The sequence below is a fragment of the Stigmatopora nigra genome, chromosome 13 (assembly GCF_051989575.1).
Source record: "Stigmatopora nigra isolate UIUO_SnigA chromosome 13, RoL_Snig_1.1, whole genome shotgun sequence".
Lineage (NCBI taxonomy): Eukaryota > Metazoa > Chordata > Actinopteri > Syngnathiformes > Syngnathidae > Stigmatopora > Stigmatopora nigra.
The window spans coordinates 9,309,146-9,332,320 of NC_135520.1; the positions used below are offsets into that span (position 1 = coordinate 9,309,146).

Here is a 23,175-nt window from a genome sequence, read left to right on the forward strand (position 1 = left end):
GTCACTCTGTCTGAGTGGCAGAAAGGTGCTAATAGCTGCTGCTTTGCCTGAACTCCCTGAGCATCTGCTGTGGGTGACTCCTTTTTTCACTGTAACCTCACCCCATCTGACAGCACAGCTATTTTCGGGTCTCCCATCACACTGGCACCTGAAAGATGCCGTTGTTTTTCTGCCAAGGGGCTGTTAAATGATTTATGTGTTTTAGCGTGGGTGCACCAAAGCAACAGAATTAGTCTACGCGTGTTTGTCACGTCGATAAATCCAGCAGTTTTTGGAATTTCTTCCATCAATTTTCAGATACCGTATTTTCAGGACTATAAGGCGCACTTAAAAGTCTTGAATTTTCTCCAAAATAGACAGGGCCCCTTATAATCCAGTGTGCTTTATATATGGAAAAAAAATGTAGATAAATCCAGCAGATTTTGGAATTTCTTCCATCAATTTTAAGATACTGTATTTTCCTGACTATAAGGCGCACTTAAGTCTTAAATTTTCTCCAAAATAGATATGGCGCCTTATAATCCAGTGGCTTTATGTGTGGAAATAAAATTAAAATGTGTATAAATAAGGCAGTTTTTGGAATTTCTTCCATCATGCTTCATGCTATATGGAAAAAAATTAAAATGTCGTTCATTGAAGTTGCGCCTTATAATGCAGTGCGCCTTATAATGTGGTGCGCCATATAGTTGTGAAAATACGGTATTCACAAGAAAACTAGACTGTTAAGTGTATCCCCTTTCTCTCTAGTGTGGTATAAGTAAAAAGTACACCCAATCAAATATGTATTCATCAGTGTGGAATCCTTCATAGGAACATAATGACAAAAAGATGCATTTAAAAAAAATAGAAATCAGACTAAATGTAGCAGGCAAATACAAGAACAAAAAAAAAAAGATAAACAGCGGACAATATAACAAACGTAACAACCCCGATGGAGGTAGTAATGAGCCTCATCAAGCATTGCAACGTTATAATCAAAACCCACACATAAAGTGAAAAAATACAAATAAAAAAATAGAAGCTGAGATCCACAAGAACTGAAAAAGTACGATCCCACAGAAAGAAAAAAAAGGAGATACGGATCAAGCCTGTTTCTCATGGGCAGGCTGTCACTTACCTTCTGTGTGAGTTTCTGTTGCTATTGACATGGCCACGTCCGGTGCAGCCAGGCGTAGGACACTTAAGAACGTTCTCATACATAGCCACGACTTGATAGCGACAGGAGACAGGAGTGAGAAACACGGGAGGTTAGGAGCCCCTTCAGACCACGCACGCCTTCTATTAGTGTGTGAGCTTGGCATTATAAACATCATTAGGGAATGAGCCTGCATGAACCCAAATGACCTCTTCTTCATTTTAATGAACGTCAGTTTGAAAGGGCAGGCAAGGTTCCCCGCCATATTGCTTCCACTTATCCGAGACTTTGAAATTAATATTCATGCGATAAGGCACCGTGGTGAATAAAAAAAAGGGGCCATTTAGGTTCAGCAAGAGACAGAAATGGAGGACCAAATCGGGGCCATGCCGAATGCAGATTCAACCAACAGCAGACAATCATGCAAAAAAAAAAACATATGTTTGGAAAATCCGTAGAAGATGCTTTTCCCTCTGTGATTTGCACTTTGCTACGGCCCGCTCCTCAATACCATTTACCGTTCAAACAGTCTCACGCCCCATGGCAACCGGCCAATTAGATTAATGATCTATGGCTGTCTGAGAGGAGCTGTCGGTGCACTGCGAGCGGTGAAGGGTCGTCTCCTCCGCGCTGTGGCGAGCGGTGCCCAACCCCATCGGCGTCCGCTCCATCATTATCACCCCCTTACACTTTCACCTCTCCTCATCCCCTTTCCTTTACATACTAATTGGTGTTCGGTGCAGGTAATTGGAAAAAAGCCTGTATCTCAACTTGCCACAAGCCAATACATTATGCATATCCTACATTTTGGTTCTGCCATCTGGAAAGACACAGAAAATGGAAGTGCAGTGGTACCTCTACTTACGAATGCTTCTAAGTACGAAATATTTAGTTTACAAAAAGCCTCATGGGAAATGTTTTATCCCAAGATACAAAAATTAAAAAAAAATCCATGTTACGAAACCTCAAACATTCACCAAAACTTAAATACTAAACTTTTTCCCATTGGCTATGTCCCAACACCTTGCTGGCCTCCTATTCGACAAGGGTGTCATACTCAGGTAGGTTCGCGGGCCGCTTTAACGTCAATTTGATTTCAGGTGGGCCGGACCATTTTAGATATAATATTTAGATTTTTTTATTTTATAATTGGATTAAAAAAACTGGATCAAAATCTTTGAATATTCAGTTTTTTAGAGATGTAAAACAATGTTTATTCTAGTTCTTTTAAAAAATATATTTTTAGACTTTACAAAATGATTTTTGAACTAAAAACACTAAAAAAATATTAAAAATGATAATTATTGATTTAAAAAGGGGAGAATCATGAAATTTAATATGCATCTATACTCTTCCTTTTAATTTGATCCTAAAACAGAAAGTCGGCACTCATCATTTACTTTCCCGGGCCACAAAAAATGATGCTGCAGGCCAGATTTGGCCCCCGGGGCCACCTCTTTGACACACATGCTCTATTGAGGAAAAGGGATAAATGAGCAACCATTTTTTTTTTAAATTAAGAAATTTCAGGCATAATTTGATTGTCATTTTTCACTTTCCCCACAAAGCTGTCTGGCCGCTCAGCGTGATTTCCCAATGAAATGATACCACTGTATTAATAAACCATCATCTCACCAGTCCAGTTAAAAGCATTAACTGTGAAAGCGAATGGCGTGTCGCTGAGTTTACCCGGCAGGTAGTGTCTCGTGTGTTGTATTTACCTTTAAACTAGCCAAGCAAAGACTGTGTGAGTCTACTGAGCACATATTGACATGATGGTAGTGATTGGCCGATGGAGCGGGTCACCTTTTAAAATGTCACGGCTCTGAATCATCCGTGTGTTAGACTCCAGCATCTTTGTGCACCAAAGGTGAGGGCAGCACGTACACACATTGACCACAATAAGAAGTTTGTTCGTACAATGTAATGACATTCAATTCAGATCAGCCTAAAAGAATAATTTAGTCTTTCTGTCATTTGAGTGGCTAAAATGGAAATGAGTATGAGGAATAATTGATTATAGGATGCACTGCGCGCAGATTGTTACGATTTTAGTTTTAATCAAACATTATATTGCGAGAATCACATAGATGTATGTATATAAATATAAGCTACAGTAATATCTTGCCACTTGTGGATCAACTATCGCAGATTTACCACCTTCTTACACATAAACTGATTGCGCAATCCTAATTTGTACATGGTAAGACTGTGATAAAGACTAATGCAAATATTCATTGCACTAAAGTTAATGAGGAAGACTGTTGTAACCTTTTTTTTTTGCTGACAATTTGAAAAAAATCTCCTTGAAACATCACCACTAAAGTGTTGGACTCGATCACCAAACTCCAAAAAAATCAAATTTTACGTCATCTATAGGCAAACTTTCTCTCCAAAGCTCCAAAATACTCATCAAGCACAATAACCCCACTTCTAGAAAATATACACGAGAGCCTCATGCAATAAAAAAAACGCAAAAAAACATTTAGCAACTTTTTCACAGATGAAGTACTCATTTCACACCTGGTCACTATGACACACTAAGCGGGCAATCAAGGAACAAAACTATGGCGGCATGCAAAAAGGTGAGGTGAGAACTGCCGCTGCAGGCCTTCGCGATCAAACAGTCCGGCAAACGGACACACTTTTACACAAACATACACACATGAGTGGCCACAACTTTAACATACACACACACACGTCCACAAACGAGAGTGAATCGCACTGAGCAGTGATCACAGGGAGGAGGCATGCCGAGATACACGGAAGGTGAACGCCTCGGATTGGGTAGATACTTTTAGTGTGAGAGCAGATGGCTTACTTTCTGGTGGCACTCTGTCTTTGTGCGGACAGCCCGATAGGCTTCGATGGTGGGGGTACAAGCCAGTCACGTGACCAGTGCCATCGCAACCCGGTGTCGGACAGCGGCTTTCCTTCTTGTCTGCGCGGGAGGAATCTGCGGGAAAGATAAAGTTCAAAGTCACTGATTATATAATAGAATCCTGTCAAATAGTATTCAGAAGTAAATGATCAAGATCATATGTGTCGAAGTGGCGGCCCAGGGGCCAAATCTGGCCCGCTGCATTATTTTGTGTGGCCCGGGAAAATAAATCATGAGTGTTGACTTTCTGTTTTAGGATCAAATTAAAATGAAGAGTATAGATGTATATTAAATGTCCTGATTTGACCCTTTTCAATCAATAATTGTCATTTTTTAATCCATTTTTTCTGTGTTTTTAGTTCAAAAATCATTTTGTAAAAATCTAAAAATATATTAAAAAAAACTTAACGAAACATTGTTTTAGATCTATAAAAAAACTGAATATTCAGGACTTTTAATCCATTTCTTTTAATCCATTTATAAAAAAAATCTAAATATTATATCTAAAAACATTGCATTCAGCTTTCTTAAAAAAATGATGACGTCACAGGAGCAATTAAAGTTCTCATAATATTAAAAGTGACTCATGAACATGAGATTGTACTGTACAAGTGCAAACTGCACCATAACCTATTCATTGTGAAATAGTGGGCTCATTTAAAAAAAGAAAAGGATTTCTCTTTGCTGCAATAGATCTGCTAGGCCTTGAAGCCTTGAGCATTCATTGAAATGAAATGAACAATTCAGGTTTTTAACCTTTAGCAATTATGGAAGAAGAGACTTTAATGAGAACATCATTTATTGCAATGATTTCGCTACTTCACTTCAAATGATTCAACCTGACACTAATGTTCAATTATCATTGTAACTTCTCTTGACCGATTGGGTCAGCGGGAACTCGTCGTTGTTTTAAACAACACGGCTACATTCAGATTCCTTTGGCCTTTAGCTAAAGGTTCTAATAAATGGTGGCATTTTCAATGGGGGTGCAGTATATGGACTAAATTATTTCATTATACAAAAAGATCTAATACACATACAGTACAGTGGTAGTATATTGATCAAGTATACTAACTGATTTATTACTATGTAAAGGTTTTTCACTGTGGACATAACCAAAACGTTCTGTGACAAGGGACATATAGATTAAAATTATTTTATGACATGATGCACTAAAATAATACATTGTAATTTAAAACCAAGTTTACTTATGCGGGTCGGTATGTCTTTTAGTTATTTTGATCAAATGTATTCTTCAAAACAATTAAAAAATGAGCAAATATGCTTATGTGTGTATATGTATGTATTAAAAAATGTTCAATAAGTAAAACAATTATAATTAAATCCATATCTGTGCTCTCATAACTTGCCATTTTGTTTCCCAAAATGGCAGCATAACGTTCTGTATTCTTCAGTGCGTGCAGCAATTTTTTTCTTGATTATATCATGCAAAGACCTCCATTATTCTCTTTTCTCTAAACCCCAAGTGTGAATGGCAGCCATTGACTTGAAGCTATTAAATTATGTTTATAGACAAATCAAACCTCTTTATTTTAGAGTTTTTCAATGCAAAAGATCCTTCATACATTTTGGATTTGAATCATGAATCTACCCCTGAAATATACGTATGTACGTATATTTTTCTGCAAATGTTCTTGATGTTGGCAATTCAGCAGCTTGTCCAATCAAAACGTGACAATATGAGAGTGAAAATGTTGATTAGCCGCTGGAATTAGAGTCAAACGAGGGAGTGCGGTGGCGTTATCGCGTGCTGCAGGCAGACTGATGTGCGGCTGATTAAAGGCTGGAGACGCTGCTCCTAAAGCGCCGAGTGACAACCCCACAAAACCCCAGAGGCAACCAAGTAAGAACAAAGAAGAACAGAATCAAGTAGGTTAAGATGAGGTGACAGAGCACACCCACTCATTCACCCAAATCAAATCTATCACTGGTGTTTAAAGTTTTCTGCCTGTTTGTTGTTTTAAGGTTTCCCTTCTTCGTTCATACAAAATATTATTTTAATCACTTGGCTCCTCCTTAAGAATGATTTTGAGGTGCTAGCTATACGCATGAAAATAAGTACAATTGAAATATTGGTAACTATAAGCACGGTTATACATATTTTGGCTGAATAAAAGACATGTTGACAATGTAGAATCTACATATGTCAAAGTGGCGGTACGGGGGCCAAATCTGGCCCGCCGGATCATTTTGTGTGGCCCAGGAATGTAAATCATGAGTGCCGACTTTCTGTTTAAGGATCAAATTAAAATGAAGAGTATAGATGTATATTCAATTTCCTGAGTTTCCTCCTTTTAAACCAATAATTGTAATTTTTTAGTCCATTTTTTCTGGGTTTTTAGTTTAAAAAACTTTTGTAAAACCTAAATATATATTAAAAAAGCTAAAATAAACATTGTTTTAGAAAAACAGAATATTCAGGGCTTTTAATCCAGTTCTTTTAATCCATTTATTAAAAAAAATCGAAATATTATATCTGAAATGGTATGGCCCACGTGAAATCAAGTTGACATTAAAGTGGCCCGCAAACCAACCTGAGTCTGACACCCTTTTATGTAGATTATTCCTACCGTGCATACAGAATGGAATACTTCGTTTCTTTCCTCACATGGGTGCCGTAAAACCCCAATTTTGTGACATGTGTGATCGAATGCGTGCATTTTGTACGATTTCCTATCCGCCGTCAACAACCCCCCCCCCCCCCGCCAACCAAACTGAGTTTGACACCCCCTGCATTAGAAGGAAGAGATAATTGACCAAAGGTCGGGAGGGCGGAGCTACGTTTTGCATTGCAAATGGCGCTATTAGCATATCATCCCGGGGTAATTAATGTGCCGTCAGTCGGGCCGTCGTTCCTTATCGGTCATTGTGATACTCCTCAATTCTCATTTTAACCTCGAGTGTCTTTTTCCGAGGTACGTTCACCCCCAACTCCCACCGTCCCCGCTCAGTCTTCAGCGTGCTGTGTTTTATAAATGGCGCACGGGAGCCCCGCTGAGCTTGTGTCTGCTACTATCTGCTATCTAGATGATGATCAACCTTCCGCTCTTTAATGCAGCATCGTTCAAGCTCCGAGTGTGCGGAAGGTTCTCCAAACGCAAATTTCCGTGGCATTTACGTTGCACAATATTATACCTGCTGAGAATTGTGTGGCATTTGGAGGTGTAATATCACCCTGCTGTGAATTAGCATGCTCTTATTTGTGTGTCTTGTTGGAATATCCCGTGTGGGGAGAAATCATTTAGCCTAATTAAGGCTTGAATATGACTGCTCGGAAAAGATATTATGAATGGATCATTTGGACTAAAAGGGGAATGTGGAGTCCAATCAGCCTGAATGAGTGCGGCACTTGCTATTTTACGGTCTAAGCTGCAAAGGCCCAGCACAATACTATTTACTATTTGGTACCTCTACTTATGAATGTCTCTCCATAAGAATTTTTCTAATTATGAAATAGCTGAAATGGGAAAATTTGGAAATTCAAGTTACAAAACACACAATCTCACTAAAATGAAATATCCCCTGAAATGCATGTATATTGCATGTATTCTGTATTTTATATTAATTTTTGATATTGATTTACATGACAAGAGTTGATCTCCCGTTGGCTATCATCCTCCACTTAGCTGGCTTCTCATTGGCTAGCAGGTTGCTGCATTAATTCCTAATTTTAAGTTAAATTGTGTGTTTACGTACTTGTTTTATCAATATTAATGTGTTGATGAATAATTTTCTTATCTATTTTTTTTGTATATTTCTCACATCTTTCATAATAAATTGGTGCCCTTTTATAATATTTAAAAGTTATGGGTGTGTAGTAATTCAAAGACCATGGAACTAATGCAAGAATTCACATTTAGGCAGCTCTACTTACGAAAAATCCAAAATTACGATGCCGGTTCTTAAAGAAATGACTTTCCTAAGTAGCAGTATCACTCTATTTGTCCTGATGTGGCATGGTGAAAATAAATGGAACTAAGAGCACGACGTAAAGAACGGATGAATGAATTATCTTCCCAAAGTCCTGAAAAGTAGGGTTAAAAATAGGAGGGCTTTACACCCCGAGCTGCATCCCAGGGAGGAAATGTACAGCCCTAACAGGCCATGCAGATTGCCATTACTTATGCCTGACAAGCCAACCCTCAGATGTTTCCATGCTGGCCTATTTTAACAACATAAGCTGCCTTTACCGCTGCGGCCATGATTCAAATGTTCAAATGAGCTGCAAAAGAGATTGTCCCGGGGTTAGAAAAAGGATGTGTGCGGGTTATCCCATGTCTACGACAGAAGATGGACAGTCTGCATTACTATGATATAATTGAGGCAACGAATTTCACCTAAGATTATGTAAACCTAAATGATCTAATGAGATCAAATAAGAGCTGCATTTGAAATCATGCTCTAGTTTCACCAAATGGGCCGCCCATAAAAGCTATGTGACCAATGTTCCCTTTAATTTTTCGTTGGTCTGGGCAGAAAGACAACCTCCGTGAGTTCCAGTGTGAGCGACATCATTGCTAGCTATAGCCACACCAGTTTCACACCTGGAATAAGCAGGTGCATGTCAATGTTCCCTCTAATTTTTCATGTAAAACATGCTGTAAAACACCAAAAACATAAGAGTGGACAGAGCTACAGGCACTGGGTGCCGTGTAAATGGCGCCATCATGGGGAAAAGGGTAAAAAAAACAACAATAAAAAATTATTTACTGCACGCCATATGATTGCTGCTGTGCAGAGAAGGCGAGAGTAGTGCGCAGCTTAGAGGGAACATTGTATGTGACAAAAAAACATATTTCCTGGGGAATGCACAGTCAAAAGCCAACAAATAATCCTTGTGAGTGGATATAGAAAATGCATGGGGTGATATACTAACCTGGTGATGTATTATGATTCTATTTCTAGCTCTTCTATTGGATGTTTTGTTTGTATGACAGTGTTTACCGGACGTCTATGTTTAGTTTACTGACCTTTGTGATAAAAGAGCTTCTTCATTCCGTCAGGCAGTCGTCCTTTCCGCTCGACGGCGTAGGCATGACGCGATCCGTGGTCGTCATGGCCGTACCTCACCCCGTCTCTCCTGGCCGCTTCGGCCTCCATCTTGTCTCTCAGGGCCTTGGCGCGTTGGGACTCCAGCGCAATGGCTTTTTCTAACAAGGACAGATTTCCCTTAGTCATGTCGAACACTTCCTCGGATCTGTCCGACGTGACGGAGGCCGTGTCTTCGTCAAAGTCTCGCGGATGAAAACGGTCGCCCTGAGCGCAACTGGCGAAGGCCTTGGATCGCGGACTCAGCTGTTCCTCCAACTTCAGGAGATTGTCCATGTCGGAATAGTTCCTGTCGAGCATTCGTCCGTCATCTCGGCCGTGCTGGAATTCCCCGTAGCCGTGGTGTTGGGGCTGCTGGTTGACGTCCCCGCAAAGGTAATGATTGGGCTGGAAGGGGCCATTGCGCTCGCTGGGCTTGGTTTCGCTGAGTTTCCGAGCCAGGTCGAAGCACTGATTCCGTAGGCACTCCAGACTGCTTAGACACACTTCCTCATCGCTGTTTTCTAATTGTCCGTTAGCGCCATTCTTAGTCAGTCCGTTGCCGCCATTGTGTATGCCCACGCCGTTGTGGGAACAGTCACCGGGGACGCCATCCACATAGTCCCGTCCCTCCAAGTTGTCCGGCAAAACGGCACCATGTCCTTGCGCCAAAAGTTTAAGGGAGTCCACAGTCTCTCTAACCACATCACTGTGAACATCCAAACTCAGATCGCGTGGATGAACTGTTGGCGTTTCCTCGCTCTCTTCCTCTTCTTCCTCCTCTTCTTCCTCTTCTTCTTCTTCGTCCTCCTCTTCTTCTTCCTCCTCCTCTTCTTCTTCTTCTTCCTCTTCTTCTTCTTCTTCCTCCTCCTCTTCCTCATCCTCTTCTTCTTCGGCGCTGTGAGAAGAGTTGCTGTTCATCTCCGACTCCGTCATGGCCCGATTGGCGGCATCTTCCGCGATCTTGCCCAGGTTGAGCAACGACTTGGCCACGAGTTCGTCGTAGTTCTCGTACTCATCGTTGTTGTTGTCATCCTTCTCCCCTCCAGGACCCGACTTGCCGCTGCTGCCCTCGCCGCCACTCATCGGATCCTCCTCTGCCGAGAATAAAACCACAAACATCTTTTAATTCTACAAAGGTCAACCGGAAAGATGGTCTTGGTTCCTCCAAATCAGATCTGTTTGCTTCCAGTCTTTACAAAATTGTCAATAAACACAGGGCACTAGATGGCAGTTTGAGATTATTCCAAAAACAGATGTTCTCGGAAATGTCATGAAATAAGTTGTCTGCCTTTAACGCAATTAGGAACTCTCAAGTCCCTTCATGTTTAAAAAAAAAACCAACCAATCTGAAATTTCATTCAGTCTTGGTCAGAATATGGAAAAGAGAATTGACCACATGTATTTCTTTAACATCAATAATCTAGGAGTCTTGGAATCCCATCAGAATAATTTTAAGACGTCTTTTCAGTGCATAATTGATTCTGACAGGCTGCTATATGTTGCTCAATCTTTACTGTCAGTAATTTACAGCTTTCACTTCTGGAGTCCTTCCAATTTCTCCTTGCACATTTCTGATGTGAACCAACAAGATGAAGTGGGCACTGGCAACACTTATTGTATATTCCTGCAGTCTTTATGTGGAAAATACAGTCGTAAAAACAAACCAAACAAGTGTAAGTTATGCAGGGCAACTATTTCTCCAAACATAAAGTTGTGAAGTTGTGTGTTTACATGTGTATGTTTACTAAGATGCCAAAATGTACGCACTCGGTCATCCACCCCAATACATGTTTATGCATATCTGAATTGTAATGGCTTCATAAATCATCTTCTTATCATGTTTCTCATTTTTTTTGTAACAAAAACGCATATACTTTAATCATTTTTAAAGTCTTTCAGTGTTAGTAATGGGGACTATATAACAAATTAGAACTTTTCAATGTGAAATGCGTCTCTACTTACAAAAAACCCAATTGATGAACCCACTTCTGCCCCCCGAAAATGTGGTAAGTCGAGGTACCACAAAAAAGAAGAATTGCACATGCGCACACACACCGTACACTGTAAGATAAGCAGTATTAGAGCTCAGTGGCTAAGGAGGGAACATTCACAAATGACCAAGCACATATTTTGACAGTACAGTCCTGTGCCTCATGCACTCATGGGGTTTAATTTTCGACGGCACGACACGCGGTGCGGCGAAGCAATTAGAGGAGCAATCACAGTACACAAAAGAAATGTGGAAGTGAAACAGATTAAGGGAGGAAACAGGGACGCTATCCTGCTATGAATTGGCTTTGGATTAGCTTCAGAGATGTGCACGCCGCAGAGGAACACAGCAGAAGCTCCAGGATGTCACCTCTATTACGTTTATGTGATTGGAATCTACAATCCGGAACCGCTGTCGTAGGGTGAATGTGAAGAATAATAACCGTGCATTTGGACAAATTTCTTTCGCACTTTTTATGGGAAAACAGCAAATTAAAAAAGGCTGTAAGGTGTTAAATCATAATCAGGAAAATTACATTATGTTTACAGAGCTGAGTGAGGAGAATGAGACTTAAGACTTGAGAAATGTATTGGGCTTATGTCATATCTCACTCATGGCCGCCTGAGTTGACCGGGGACCCGATAGTTCGCTGTCAACCCTCCTGGTCGATAATAATTGGACAAAAAATGTCCCAGATGATGTATTTTGCCCTATCCGCTACTAAGGAAATGCCCTGAGGGGAAAAGACTTAGCCAAATGTCTTCTTTTTTTAAGATACATTATTTTTGCTATTATATTTATTGATTATTTTTACTTATCAGTTTAACTCAGTAACTACCAGATAATGGGATCCATTGACGATTGTGAAAACGACACGTCATTGAGACATTCCTTGGACTGGATGTCTATTGTTGTCAATGCCAATGGCCGATTGAATAATTTTCTAGCAAAGTGTAGTAGTTTGTTAGTGAGTACATCAGTCTGTAATGGTGTTTTCACATGTCTGCAAGATAATAAGAACACGGCATCAACACTTTGGGCGGGTAGAGCTGAGCATCAAACGGGGTTAACACACCCCCCCACCCTCGGATCCTCACTCCTAATTGGACTTGAAGGCACTGTCAGGTCCAATCGCGATGCGGGGGTGCAAAGCAGAGTCTGCTGGAGAGAAACCTGCCAAATCTGGTGTTCGGCACGTCAACCGAGACGGGGGGTTGAAGCCTTGGCAGGGGGCAACATATGGGCCTCCAGTCTCCCCAAACGCCCTCGCAAAAAATAGCTACTGTATTATCCGGACTATAGGTTGCACTTTTTTTTCGTACTTTATACTATGTCTTTTTTTTCTCTTATTTGACCACCAACAGTTTGATGTTTTTTTTTTAAATTTTGTTTTAGTTTTCCTAAAAACGATTAATATATTATGCTTTGTCATATATTCATACTTCATAATAATCCTAATTTGTGCATTAAAGCATTAAAATGAAATATTTGCCTAGGAAGAAAACCGATTAACAATTAAAAAAATATCAATAAGAGATTTAACATTTTTATCTGTATGTCAAATGTATAAAAGAAAGAATAATATAAATAAAAGTCCCCCAAATCAAATGATATCATAGCCACGCTGTTCTGATCTCATACGAATGTGCAACACAATGTTCGAACATGATGTTGACTTGTTACAAATACCTCACGCGGCTCATCAAATATGTAAATACAAATATGAATATATGCAAATGTTGCATAGAGCAAACCTTTTTTTGAATCAGTTAAATTCCAGCATAGCGCTCTGATGTAAATTGTAATTTTTCTCACCTTGCCTTGACTCTCCTTCTTCCTCTTCCTCATAGTCCTCCACTGCCACCGTTTCTTCCTCCTCCTCCTCCTCCTCATCCTCCTCTTCCTCCTCCTCTACCCTCCCTTCCTCTTCAATATCTTCTTCCTCCACATCTACCTCATCTTCCTCAGCCTCCCCTCTTCCCATCTCCCCTTCTTCATGCTCCATCTGCTCTTCATTGTAGTCCATGTAACCTTCAATTTCTTCCACCTCTTGGTCCTCCTCAAGCGCTCCCTCTTCTTCTTCTTCTTCTTCTTCCCTGTCGTCCACCTCTTGACTGGCGTCAGTCTCGTAGCATTCCTCCATTGTAGAGTTGTCCATGGCATCTAGATAGGTGCTTTTCTTGGGGGAGCTCTCCGAGCTTTGTCTGTCTAGACTCTTTCTCTTCTTGGCCACGGGGCATCCGTACACACTGCAACGATAAGAGCGAGAGAGCCGCCATTAGCTCTTTGATGCGCTTAAATGTAAATATTCACTTCATCTGTACGTTTTTTTTCTTATTCTCGAGACCCTACGCTATACAAATCAGTGTTGCAGCCAAACTAATTTTCGATACTTGGCTGGGTGTTATTAATCTAGTATACTGTACCATGTTATTGAAAAAATAAACAATCACAACATACTCACTAGAAAATAAAGTCATTGCTTTCTCACCCTGCTCACAAACTGCTTGACTTATAGTCTGCAATTGATTTGCGTAAGGTGTCCAATCAGTTTGATGGGGAAGTGTTGGTATCCAATGAATTAACCTTCCTTCGCTGCCACCCACTTGCTTCATATAGATTGGACGTCTCCTTGAAATAAACTTTGGTGTGGCCAAAAGATTAGAAGAATTAAAAAAAAATCTAGTTTGCTTTTTCCTCATTTGCCACCATTGACGGTGCTAGAAGTCCAAATCAATATAAAATGGTACGCCTTGCAGTAAATTAACAAACATTCAAGCAATAAACAAGTGAGGTGTGAGGGTGCACATTGGCCAGAGAAAGAAAACAAATATTTTTTAAACCCATTGACAGCTCTAGACGTCAAATCAACTTGAAGTAGGAGGTTCAGCAGCGGATAAACAAACGCACATTGGAGGTCTCCTAGTGATAAACTAGGAAATAAGGATTTTTTTTTATTGCCTCCAATGACGTGCTATAACAAATGCAAATTGCAGCTCTATTATATATGGAATTCTATTTCAAACTAAAGAGGAGGTTGAGTTCATATTTTTCCAGGGTTAAACCAATTTGTTCTCCAGGTAAAAGCAAATGAGTGCATCTGCTCTGCAAAGACGCTACACCAGCCTTTGTTCTGACATGAACCCAGCACATCAAAAGACAACTGCCTCTTTGGAATTGTGACAAAAAGGGAGGAAGGCAACGTGAAGTCACATGAATTGAATCTCTTCACGGCAGGTTGACAAACCCCAATCAGATGGCCTGTGCACTGTATTTCTTAAGCACAGCATCTTAAACTATTTCACCAACCTGTGATTTTGGAAGGCCTTTTCCTTTTTTTTGCATTCAGACCAACAGTGGAGCACATTTGAACAAAAGGAACACACACACATACACACACACACAGAATCGTGATGAGTGTTTTGGCCATTCAATAAAGCCCCCCCTTTTCCAAGCTGGAAGCTAAACCCGTTTTGGGCACACTCACTCGTCTGTGAAATATCCCCGGGCTGCTATTTTACAAACACTCACACGACCTCTGGATATTTCCCCTGGCCCGGCTAGACTTTTGCACAAAAAAAGTCATGACTGGGTAAATGACAAAACTGCATGCGAGTATACTGGATGGAAAACTGTATGGAAAAAATTGTTGGGAATGTCCAGTTACTTGGTTTCGGATCTGTTTTGCCGCAATATATTATTTCTAAAAACAAAACAAAGGAATGGGCACTTTTGAAACAATGAAGTCTTTGAAAGGCAACAAGATTCCTGTAAAAGACTGTAAAGACTTTGTTATTGTGAAGGTGCTATAAAATTATCCCGACAGAATAGAAGTTGCTGAGTATAGGGACAATGAAAAGGTGAAAATTCCCCCAATTGCCAAATGCATGAGTTTATGGAGTTGACTCTTCACTCGTAGCATTTTACATACGTTTGACAGTGGAGAGTTTTTATGTTCAAAACTTTTGTGGACTTGGCGATTTGGGTCAATCCAGATTAGCTTTGAATATTCACCCAGAAGATACTAAGACACAAATTGGTGGAACCAAAGAATAACTAAAAACGATGTATATCATGCTTGAAGCTATATATTTAATAATAATCATGAAAAAAAATCCATCATTAAGAGCTAATCCCAATTTTGACAGCAATTCATTGGCAAAACCTAAATGCTTATTTTAAATAAAATTGAATCTGGAATCCTGGAATCACCCATATCCACTTGTTAAAGCAAATCTGTGAATTGAAGCCTCCTACCACAAAAACGTCCAATTGAAATCCCATGGTTGAGTGAGGACTTGTCCTCTTTTACCAGTGGTGATAAGCATCCCGACTTGGTGGAGCATTCCATCCTTTCTCCCTTTTCTAGGATGCCCATCAGTCAGTTGGCGTCCGTTCTACTGGCATGCTCAATCTCAGCCTGCCCAGGGATTCTTTAATGGTCTGATCCCCCGGCCCGCTGTGCAACCGGGGGTCCTATTTCATTAATCCCGACCTACACGGAAACTCATTCCCGGCCTGACAGGCGGGCCCGTGCCTCCAGGCTGCGTGAGGGTCTTTGGAACGGCGAGCGAGTGAGCGCGCATGTGTGCGGCTACACACGTGTGGAAGCAAGTCGTGGCTCTGTGATCAATAGTGTTCTCGGCCAAACACCTCAAAATCACATTAAAAGGCCACTCATCGAGGCTCCTCCATTCCGAGACCCTCGAGATAAAGCAAGGGCAGGACCCAGTAGGGTAGATACTGCCAAGACAGGAGGGGAGAGTAGGTGCAGGAATAAAAATGTAGCTCTGTTTTGGTGTTGCGTTTGCAATATAATATAATATAATATAATATAATATAATATAATATAATATAATATATATATATATATATATATATATATATATATATATATATATATATATATATATATATATATATATATATATATATATATATATATATATATATATATATATATATATATATATATATATATATATATATATATATATATATATATATATATATATATATATATATATATGTAATATATATATATAATGTATATATGTATATATGTATATATGTATATATGTATATATATATATATATATATATATATATATATATATATATATATATATATATATATATATATGTATGTATATATATATATATATATATATACATACATATATATATATATATATATATATATATATATATATATATATATATATATATATATTCAACTTACAAAATGCAAAATCTAAAAAAAAACTAACCATCAATCTAAATACACTTACTGTAACCTGTATTTTACTTGATGTAATGATAGCCAATGAGAGAGCAACTATCTCTCAACACCTTAACTGTTCCATAAAAGAATGAAAAAAAATGGCATTATTGGCTAGGTTAATTCAAGTCATGATTGCTCAGTTACTACCCGTGTCTTGAAAGAAGACCGGTAAATTAACGGTACGAGGTACAAATACGCTTTTTAACGACAGAACATGAAATGAACAGGCCTATCTCTTGCTTAACATTCAACATACAACATGTCCCCCCATGTTAATAAAATGTATTTGTTTCCTCCATTTGGAATGATCCAGCTCAATCAGAAGTAAGAGTTATGTAAATGATATTTGAATCCCGCTGTGTTGGCTACAGGCAGGGGCATCTTAGGTCTCAGGTGTCCTTATGTCCCTGAGCTGTCATCTTGTTACGAAACTGGGAGAGAAATATTTGCCTGAATGCTCCCAAACCCCTCTGATGACTAAACAACAGGGAGCCTCTACACTCCATCCTACATTCCCTGTTTCTGTCTCGGTATGTGTGACCTTGGATACAGCATTCTTCATGCCAGCCACATCTCAGCCCACTCGCATAACTGGGCGTCGACATGATTTATTTGCCTTTGAAGTCATAATAAATCCTAAGGAAAAAAAGTATAGTGGTACCTCTACTTACAAAATTAATTGCTTTCAGAAGAGGGTTCGTAACTTGGATTTTTTTGTTGTAATTAGAAATGCATTTTACATGTAAAAGCAATAATTCATTGCATTGTCCTTAGCATACCACCAAGTACACCCTTTAAAACGGGTAGGGAACCTATGGCTCGGGAGCCACATGTGGCTCTTTCGATGGGTGCTTATGGCTCTCCGCTAAATTGTGAGCTAAAATCTGGACACTATGTCTAGAGTTGCTTTAATCTTCCAGTTTTTAATGCATGCCTGCATGCATCCCATTGATTTGCATCAGGGTAACACTTTTGTCAACATAATTCTGAGACTTTTTCTACTTTAAAGGCAGTGAAATGACTAAAAATGCACACGTTTTCATGCATTTTTAATACTAGTAAATTCTGAGTATGCCTCTGAATGAATAACAATTGAAAATACGAATTGTTTATGGCTCTTCCTGTCAAAAAGGTTCCCGACCCCTGCTTTAAAATGATGAAACTATCCCTATTTTGTCTGAAAGGTGAGAAACAGACAAAAAAGATGGATAAGAAAATGATAATTAAGCCATTTAATGATCGAAAAGCTATTTGTATTACTGTTAAAGGGCTTCCCTATGTAAGTACCAATCAGGGGTGTCACTGCATACCCTTGGTTTACCATTCACACCTGTCATCACTTTACAAACGCAGTTCTCAGAGAATATCTGCTTCCAAAAATTGGATTTAAACAGAATAATAATATTGTCAAGAAACTTAGACTGCTCAAACGTGAGCATTAAAGGAATCCAAATTCCAAATCAAGGCAAAAAATCCCTCTTTCCTTTATTCCAAGTGTCCCTTAAAATATTCTCTTCTGGGTAATCCTCAAGGGGGTGTGTTCTAGAGAGGTAGCAATCAAAGAAGAAAAGGGCTTCGCATGGCAAAAAGACCACTTCATATTTTATGGAGTGGCTACCCTGAGCATTATGGGATGGAACAAATTCTATTACACTGTGGGAAAGTGGCTCTTACATGCAGAAATAACACTTGTGGAGAGGGAAGCCCATTTGTGGAGCCTTAATGTGAGACAGGAGATGAAGGGCTCCCGTTTGGCTAATTTTCTGTGACAGTTGAGCGACTGCTGGAATGCGCCGGGGTTGCACGGCACCTTTATTAGCAGTCATATTAGTGGCTCTTCTCAGCAGAGGCCAAAGCTTTAGCCACTCATTAGCAGCGCATGTTATTTGTCTCTGTGACACCAGGACGAGGCTGCATCTTCCTCGCTGCCAATTTTCGCTCCCTTATTTTTTCGCTACAAACCTCCTCTCGTCTCACACTATCCCACTTTCTCACCTGACCTGCATCCCTTTTCCCACACATGTAAATATTGAAGGTGTTTTCAAAATCAATTCTGCGATATCAGGTTGCACACTTCTTGTATTGATTGATTGAAATCTGTCTACATGGGTGTTTTTGGTGGGAATAGGTGGCTACACTTCCACTCCCATCCACTTGATAGCAACATGGAGCCTGAAACTGGGAATGATGACCAAATAGTGTTTAACCCGGATTGGACTGAATGTGGTTTGCAAATAGTGTTTAAACCGGATTGTACTAAATGTGGTTTGCACTGAAGCAAGTCTACAAAACTAAACTAAATACTAAAAACTAAGAAAACATTTCTAATGAAGGCATTATGTTGTTCAAACATAAAACTAAAACATGCTTACTTTAGTGCCAAATTAGTTTTCAGAAATAAATAGATCGACATTTTTGAGTCATTTTTCCTCCCTGCAAGTTATCTACAAAAATCTCTTCAAATCGAGTATAGGGATGAATTAGAATTGAATCAAATTATGACCTGTAAATCCGGTTACGATTTGTATCGCCATATATGATGCAATACAAAGCCTTATTTAAGAGTATATAGCCAGTATAAACACTCCAATACAATATATGGGCCAACTCGTATCTTTTCCACAAGCCTGTTGTTTCTCAACCGAAGAGAAACGCGGGATATATAGTACCTCTTGTGCCCTCTATCCTGCAGCAGGATCTATAGACACGTGTGGCAGAGCACCGTCTCCATGGTGATAGCCTCCAAAAATCCATGAGGGATTGGATAGCCTTGCTAGCTGAGTGTAAAGACAGCCAATCTCTAAAAAATGTGAGTCACAGTCAGAGAAGCTAGTCAATGGCTTTCTTGATTTTTTCTCTCTCTCTCCGTGTTTGGGTGCCTCATTTGGGAAGGTCAATAGTCAAATATATAGTATTGCATTGTTCAGACTATAACTAGCCAAAAAATTCACAATGAAGAGGAAGCAAAACATTCTGAACTAAACTTCTAAATTCACCAATACAGGAAAGTATTCTACTCTGGACACATCTTCTGGTCCTAGTCCTAGTCCATGATTGCTCTTTTGTTAATTTTTTTTATTCAAAATTGATGTTATTTTCGCATGCAACGAATCTTTTCTGTCTTTGTTAATGACATTGAACTTATGATAATATTGTTTTTTGATGTGATTTGATCATAACAGGGTGCATTGTCTACAACTGCCAGAAAAGCATTTTGCAAAATATGATAACCCAACATGATGTTTTATGGTAAAGCACTTATCTAGCAACCCAACGGTCTTTTTTAATTATTTTATTTATTCATTTTTTATATAATCAATTCCAATCTTTTCTATCAGATTTGATTTTTTTCCCCGGAAAAGTACTTTAAGCATTGTCTTTGTATTTTATTGTGTAAAATATTTGTAAAATACGGAAAATTGGACAAAACATTGGAAAAGATGACTATATAATTGTACTGTGTGTGTCTGACAGTGAGTGAAAGAGTGGAAAATAGAGAAAGAGAAAGAGAGAGAGAGAGAGAGAGAGAGAGAGAGAGAGAGAGAGAGAGAGAGAGAGAGAGAGAGAGAGAGAGAGAGAGAGAGAGAGAGAGAGAGAAAGAGAGGATCATTTCAGAGCTGTCAGGCTTCTCCCGCAAGCAGGGGAGAACAAAAGACAGAGACTTGGTGCAGGAGGCTCGGCGCATGGCAGACGGCTGTAATTTGGGGCGTTTTCTGGCGGCTTAGGCTCCAGCTCGCATCTCATCCACAGTGGCTCAGCATGGCTGTCATTTTCTGGCTAGAACTAGTAAAATATTGCGCTAGCAGCTGCAGTGTCCAAATAATTCCCCATCAATGCAATTTGAATAGGCGGGTGGTTGCAAGCTCTCTACATTACAAGTGTTGTTTAATGATAGTCTGCTCATGTTTGGGAAAATGACAAACAATGTTATGTGCCGGGCGGAATCCCACCACCAGCAGGCTGTTCAACCCGGTGGTTCAATAAGCAAGTTGTTCTCATTCAAGAGCACATGACCAGTATTTGGAGCCTCCAGCTAATGAGCCCTGTCCAGGCTTAAGGACAACACTCGTTCTCCTACTTCTGTTGCTTCTGGCTATATTTCTTTCTTATCCTTTCTATTGCAGTTATCTGTCTTCAACCCCAAGCCAGGTGTCCAATCTATGCTTCAGAGTCAGGACATACCGTAAGTGACAGTACACTTGTTCAATTGAGGCTTCTTGCCATTTATTTTCTACCCAGGCAACACCCAGGGAGTTCAGGGTTATTAATTATTCATTCATTTTTTTGTAGCGTTTATCCCCACAAGGGTCCATTGACCCTTCCATCTCAGAACTGTGAGGTGAACTTGCTAACCACTCTTTAACCGGGCCACCTTATTAAAAATTGATCCATTCAGTCGTTTTTTGAAGCGCTTATCCTCACAAGGGTCATGGGGGTACTAAAGCCTATCCGTCCTGACTTGAGGCACCAGGCGGGGGGTATCGTGTATTGGTGGCCAGCCAATCGTAGGGGCAACCATTCATGCTCGCACCTAGGGGCAACTTAGGTTTGTTTTTGGGATGTGGGAGGAAAATGGAGTACCCGGAGAAAATCTACTGTGAGGCCGAAGCGCTAACCACTCATCCAATGGGCTGCAATTAACGATTTAATTGATTAATATTATAATATATAGTTTTTGGCAAATAAACTCCTCCTAGTGGGCTGTTTCTGTTTCTTGCTGGAACTTTTCAAGTTGTAAATTTTGAATCCTGAGTGCTTACAGTAAGTAGAACTACTATAGATTTCATTAGATATAATTGTAATGACAAGAACAATTTGAAATGTCAAGCCCCATTAAATGGGGCTGAATGAGTAAAAATGTGCATTGTTGACCTTTTTTTGACATTTGCCATTATACTATCAGAAATTAGACTAATACCCCTACAATCAATGACGTCACTCACTACTAAATATTTCCATTAACAGCTTCCCTACATTAGGGTAGTCAAAATATCCCCAAAAAATGAAGTCTACGCCTCAGTCCTCACTAGGCAATTATGTATAGATTAATTGAGATGATTTATACTGGAATTATGAGCCAATGTGTACCTACAGTATTGAAATAACATCTTGCATGGCACGTGTGTGTCATCCACATACACATGCATTCGTCCTTTTTGCATCATTTGGTTGCGAGGTCTGAGTTCTCGAGTTTGAGTGAAGCGTATTGGGTAGCTGACTGGTGTAGAGTGTAATTCAGCTATCTGTCATCCTGCAGCTTCACTCCTGGATTAGCCAGGTAAGGAGTCTCTCTACCGCTGTAATGACTTCAATCAATCATGCAAGTCACCAAGAAAAAGGCACACGTGTGGCTACTAGTCCAAAAGACCTCCTTTAGCACATCCCTTTGTCTAAACAAGGTGCACGTAATCCTTTCATAGGAGTTGGTAACCGACATAAAATAATATTGGGCAGCATATAGAAATCAAGTCAGATCATGTAAAATTAAATCATGGGACTGGGCTCAATGGAGAGTTGTTAAATATCTTATTTTGTTTTACAAATATGGACAGTCGTGTCCTCCTTTTTGCTCTGAATCCAAAAGTTACTGCAACATTGAGTAAAAAAAAAAGATACTACAAATGAGAAGTTGTGTAAATATTCAGCTTTTAAAGGCCTACATTTTTTTGTGGAAATATAATGTTTTGGCCAGGTCCATTTTTGAATCTTTGTATGAATCATTATGAAAACTAACAACATTTTATCGTTGTCTTTGACAATGATACAATTAAATTAGTGACAGAATGAGGAAAGGTTGGAGGCAAGGTTGGGGTTACATGAGGTCATGGGGTCATTGCCCAGAATCCGTAACGTGTACCCCGCCCGAGCAAGCGACCACCCACTCGCCGTTGGCCCTCCGCCTCTCTCTCTCTCCCTCCCCTTGTGACTGCATCCCTTTGGCACGCTCCATACTCATAGCACATGATCTGTTATTCCCTCTGATGTCTCTCCTTGGGGAAGTGCTTAAAAAAATTGAAGGGGATAAGGGGAAAAAAGCATAAACACCACCTGTTTATCTGACGCCAGTTAGAAGCAGAAAGGTAGGCTTGTCAAAATACGCAGAGGGAGGAGACCAATAACAGTTTAAAGCAAGAGAGTCTTATACAGAAAGTACAGCATGGGAAAGTTAATATTGGTCTATTATTGGGAAAACTACATTCGAAAATAAGAGTCCCTCTGTACCTGATATTAATTAAAGATATAAAAGACACATCCAACCTAAACATATAACTCATTGGCTACCAATGACAGTGATAGGCAGCCAATCAGGTGGCTCTTTCCATTCATCCTATGTGAATTGAAATGAGTTTATCACTAGTAAATGTCCAATCCATTTCAACTGGCATTGTGACAATGAATTTACTTTGCTTTCGCTCTCAATGACACCAAAATGAGTTCAATATAGATCTTTACATTTGCTTGATGTGTACCACAAAGAGGGGGCCAATGGCAAAACAGTTTTAATTATACTTCTTCTGTTAAAATGTCATCATTTCCAATTCATTCTTTCTACCGTGCTACCGTGCATCCTCCTCCTCTGTGCCAGAAAGTGAGGCATACCGGTGTCTCGCCCCCATCGCATCGTCACCACCTGGCCCACTTCCAATGCTTTTAGTGAGAGCTATCTGTCAAGGCATGAATAATACAAGCCCAAGGCTGGCACTAGCTGGCTAGCTAGCTATGTGGAATCCAAATGAGGCCCACGACAGGAAGCGAACACTTGACTTTTACCTCGCGTCTGCGCTGTCCCTATCAAGACAGGCAATTACTCAGCCTACAACCACAGCTGCCGA

At 39.8% G+C, this 23,175-nt stretch overlaps 1 protein-coding gene across 1 annotated transcript in view; it reads right to left on the reverse strand.

The window, feature by feature from the left end:
• myt1lb (myelin transcription factor 1-like, b) overlaps positions 1-23,175 on the reverse strand; it is an 89,968-nt gene that overhangs the window by 16,962 nt on the left and 49,831 nt on the right. The window contains exons 10-13 of the mRNA XM_077730661.1: positions 12,874-13,307; positions 9,008-10,162; positions 3,957-4,091; positions 1,118-1,208 (exon numbers count right to left, since the gene is read on the reverse strand). Coding sequence (XP_077586787.1) covers positions 1,118-1,208; positions 3,957-4,091; positions 9,008-10,162; positions 12,874-13,307 — 1,815 coding nt within the window. The remainder of the gene's footprint in view (positions 1-1,117; positions 1,209-3,956; positions 4,092-9,007; positions 10,163-12,873; positions 13,308-23,175) is intronic.